At 52.9% G+C, this 3,700-nt stretch overlaps 1 protein-coding gene across 1 annotated transcript; it reads left to right on the top strand.

Moving 5' to 3' along the window:
* The first annotated feature begins 279 nt into the window (after positions 1–279).
* Positions 280–3,003, top strand: LOC139176280 (PRAME family member 8-like). The gene is made up of 4 exons (XM_070767683.1): positions 280–566; positions 1,030–1,602; positions 1,908–2,019; positions 2,326–3,003. The coding sequence occupies exons 1-4, from the start codon at positions 280–282 to the stop codon at positions 3,001–3,003; spliced, it is 1,650 nt and encodes a 549-aa protein (XP_070623784.1).
* Positions 3,004–3,700: the final 697 nt, after the last annotated feature.

Here is a 3,700-nt window from a genome sequence, read left to right as displayed (position 1 = left end):
TATCGAGCACACAGTCGGCATTCGTGTTTGGCTCCTCGGTACGAGTGAGACGCGTGTTCCAAGCGGGCAGAGAGATAGCACTTTGTCCCCCACTGGGCCCTGTCTAGTGTTCCTACGGCTACGAGCCTCACTTGCACCCCGGCTAGCGCAGTGCCCTTGGCCCTGAGTGGCTTGCATGGAAGGGAAGGGAGACCGTGTAAGGTGTGCTCCTGCATTGTCTAAAACGGATCCCTTGATCTCTGGCAGCTTCCACAGGAGTCGTCTTGGAGCGGAGTCAGGATGAGTGCCCCGACCCCACCCAGACTCCTTGACCTGGCGGGAAGGCACTTGCTGAGGGCCGAAGACCTGGACGTTTCTACTCTGGAGAGTGTGCCCACGGAGCTCTTCCCGCCCCTCTTCCTGGAAGCCTTTGACGGATATCGGACTGAGACCCTAAAAGCCATGGTGCAAACCTGGCCCTTTGTACGCCTGCCTCTGGGGGCCCTGATTGACCTGCCTCATGTGGGGCCCCTACAAGCCGTGCTGGAAGCACTGGATGTTCTGCTTGCCCAGAAGGTTCGATCCAGGTGAGTCGGTCATGGGAACCTGGTCAAATCCTGGCAGTGCCCAGGAAGACGGCTGGGCTGAGAGAACGTAGATGGAACGGGATAGATCGGAGGGTTCTCAAGAGGGCAACGAAGAAGCCTTGGTTGGCTATGAGAAATACCTTCTGGTAGCGGAAGGGTGGCTTAAATGAAGGGGAGCCTTCTAGAATATCCGCTCCCCCCACCCAATCACGCTTAGACTTACTAGAGTGGACGATCAGGCAGGAAAAGAGGGCAAAGGGGGGTGGAGGAAAGTGAGGCAGAGAAGGAAGAGGGCAAGGCAGCTGGTGACCTCAGGAAGATTAAGTTACAGCACAGGTAGGCAGTGTGTTTTCCCAATGGGAGGCTGTGGTTTTGTTTTTTTCGGTTTCTGTTTGTTTGTTTGTTTCTGACGGTGTGGATCGTACTACATCATTACCAATCTCCTTCTTCCTTCTTCTCCCAGGAGGTGCAAACTGCGGGTGCTAGATTTACGAAAGACGGGCCAGAACTTCTGGAGCATGTGGTCTGGAGCCAGCAGTTATGGGTGCTCAGGCTCACGGATGGCAGCAGTGGCTGAGCCCAGGTCAATGACGAGGCAGCCCTCGACTCCACTGAAGGTTTTTCTAGACCTGTGCCTGAAGAAAAGGACCCTGGACAACTTCCTCACCTACTTCCTTCGGTGGGTGGAGCAGAGAAAGTCTTCCATCCACCTATGTTGCAAGAAGCTGAAGATCGTCTCCATGCCAATGGACAAGATCGTGAAGGTCCTGAGCGCGGTGCAGCTGGACTGTATCCAGGAGGTGCAAGTGAGTTGCACCTGGAGTCTGTCCACCCTGGCCACACTCGCCCCTTTCCTGGGTGAGATGAGTAACTTGCAGAGACTCCATCTCTCCCACGTCCACGTGTCTGCCTTCAAGAAGCAGGAGCACGATCACGTTGTGCAAATCACCTCCCAGTTCCGGAGGCTGGGCCACCTCCGGGACCTCCATCTGGAGTCTCCTTCCTTCCTTGAAGGCTGCCTGGACCAGATGCTCAGGTGAGTGTGGTAACCTTAAACACAACATTAGAACGTCCAAAGGACCGTCTCTCACGGTGCTCTGTCCTGGGGTGTGGTGTCCCACAACCCCGCAAGTCAAGGGAGGGGGTGAAGCTGATCGAGTGGGGCCCGTGAGGTGGTAGAGAGTATTATCTGGGGGTGTTGGCCTCCCAGAGTCGGTAATTTCCTCCTAACTCGGAGGCATCTATGTTATCATGGTAAACATAGGGAAGCGAACAGGACACTGAAGTGGGGAAACGACATCAGATCAGAGCATCCCTGAAGAGAAGCTCCATGCTCCCCAGGTCGGTGCCCTCAGTGAACCCTGTTGTAAAGGCCCTGTCTGTAAGAGATGGTGTGGTGCTCTACAGTTGGTTCCTGAGGCACGTCTCCCTAGAGCCTGGCCTGGCCAGAGATGTAGGATCTGGGGCTCCACCTGGGGCTGAAGGAAGCCTTACCCGAAACCATTTTTCGATCTCCTTCTCACGCTAATATTCGATAATGTCCACACTCGATGGAGGTGCTCTATGGCTCTCCTCACAGCATGTTCTTGCGATGCCATGATCTTCACTCGTCCTCAGAAGGAAGTGGAGCACGTGGTACTCCGCTCCATAGATGAGGAGAGAGTGTCTTTGAGACACTGTGCAGGGATTCGGTGCCACAGTGAGGCTGAGAGCCCTCAGACTAGAATGAGACGGGGCAAATCGGCATGTTGACCCTCAGTGGATGGTCAGACTCATATCAGTCTTTGTAGCAACCTTTTGTCTATCAGCTGTATGCAACCTGGCACCCGGTTCCCAAGAACTAATTGCTTGGTTTCTCCCCAGGTGCCTGAGGTCCCCCTTGGACAGCCTGTCAATAACCAAGTGCCGGCTTACAGAATCAGACTTGACCCACGTGTCCCAGAGCCCAGACATCAGTCAGCTCAAGAGCCTGGATCTCAGCGGTGTCCCCATGACTGACTTTCGGCCTGAGCTCCTCCAAGTTCTGCTGGAGAAAGTCGCAGCCACCCTCCAGGAAGTGGACTTGGACGCGTGTGGGATCACGGACTCCCAGCTGGAGGCCTTCCTGCCTGCCCTGAGCCGCTGCTCCCAGCTCAGGGCCGTCAGCCTGTGTGGGAACCTCCTGTCCACGGCCGTCCTGGAGAAGCTGCTGCGACACACCGCTGTGCTGCCCTGTTTAAGGCAAGAGCGTTATCCCGCCCCTCAGGAGAGTTACAGACCTCGGGGTGTTCTCCTGGAAGCGAGACTTGCCCGGCTTCGGGCTCAGCTGTTGGAGATTCTCAGAGACTTGGGACGTCCCAGGATCATCTGGATAAGCCTCAGCCCCTGTCCTCGCTGTGGGGAGGATGTATGCCATCACATGGAGCCCATTGTATACAGCTGTCCTGCCCCTGCCTAGGGGGTGGCCTGTATCAGAAGCTTTCTTCTGTGCACCTTGCAACTGAAATCTAGAACTTGAGGACTTCATGAAAGGAACACCGACTAAGGTTTTAGACATCTTAATGCGATTTAGAAAATAAAGGGCGATAGTGGAGTTGGTACAGGTTTGCAGGCGGAATGTAGATTCTGGAAGAGGATGGGACTTTCATGGACGTGTGCCTCTAGAATCTGATATGACCTGGGTGGTTACAGGCTGGAGACCCACGTGTTAGATTTTTCCCTGGGGAGATTGTTGTAAAGCAATGGTCAGGAAATATCATAAGACACCCCTTGTATATGGAGTCTACAAAGAAATGATACAAATGAACTTACTTGCAAAACAGTCTCACAGACTTAGAAAACGAACTCATGGGTTGCCTAGGGGAAAGGATGGCAGGGGACTTTAGGAAGTTCATGTACCTACAGCTATGTAGAATGATAACCAATAGGAACTATTGTATAGTACATGGAGCTCTGCTCAGTGTTATGTGCCAGCCTGGATTGAAGGGGGGGTTTGAGGGATACATGTATGTATATGGCTGTGTCCTTTCACTGTTCATCTGAAACTATCACAACATTGTTAATAGGCTATACCCCAATACAAAATGTTTTTGGTGCTAAAAACATAAAAATACAATTCAAAAAAATTAAAAAAAAAAAGAAATTGTTAGGAATAA

The sequence above is a fragment of the Bos indicus genome, chromosome 16 (genome assembly GCF_029378745.1).
Source record: "Bos indicus isolate NIAB-ARS_2022 breed Sahiwal x Tharparkar chromosome 16, NIAB-ARS_B.indTharparkar_mat_pri_1.0, whole genome shotgun sequence".
In the NCBI taxonomy this organism is placed as follows: Eukaryota; Metazoa; Chordata; class Mammalia; order Artiodactyla; family Bovidae; genus Bos; species Bos indicus.
This window is presented reverse-complemented; position numbering and strand designations above follow the sequence as displayed.

Excerpts from the sequence above, each read along its gene's own strand:
- LOC139176280 (XM_070767683.1), top strand. The coding sequence starts at position 280 with ATGAGTGCCCCGACCCCACCCAGACTCCTTGACCTGGCGGGAAGGCAC. Across the intron at positions 567-1,029 it reads GCCCAGAAGGTTCGATCCAG|GAGGTGCAAACTGCGGGTGC; the intron begins GTGAGTCGGTCA and ends TTCTTCTCCCAG. Across the intron at positions 1,603-1,907 it reads TGCCTGGACCAGATGCTCAG|GTCGGTGCCCTCAGTGAACC; the intron begins GTGAGTGTGGTA and ends CATGCTCCCCAG.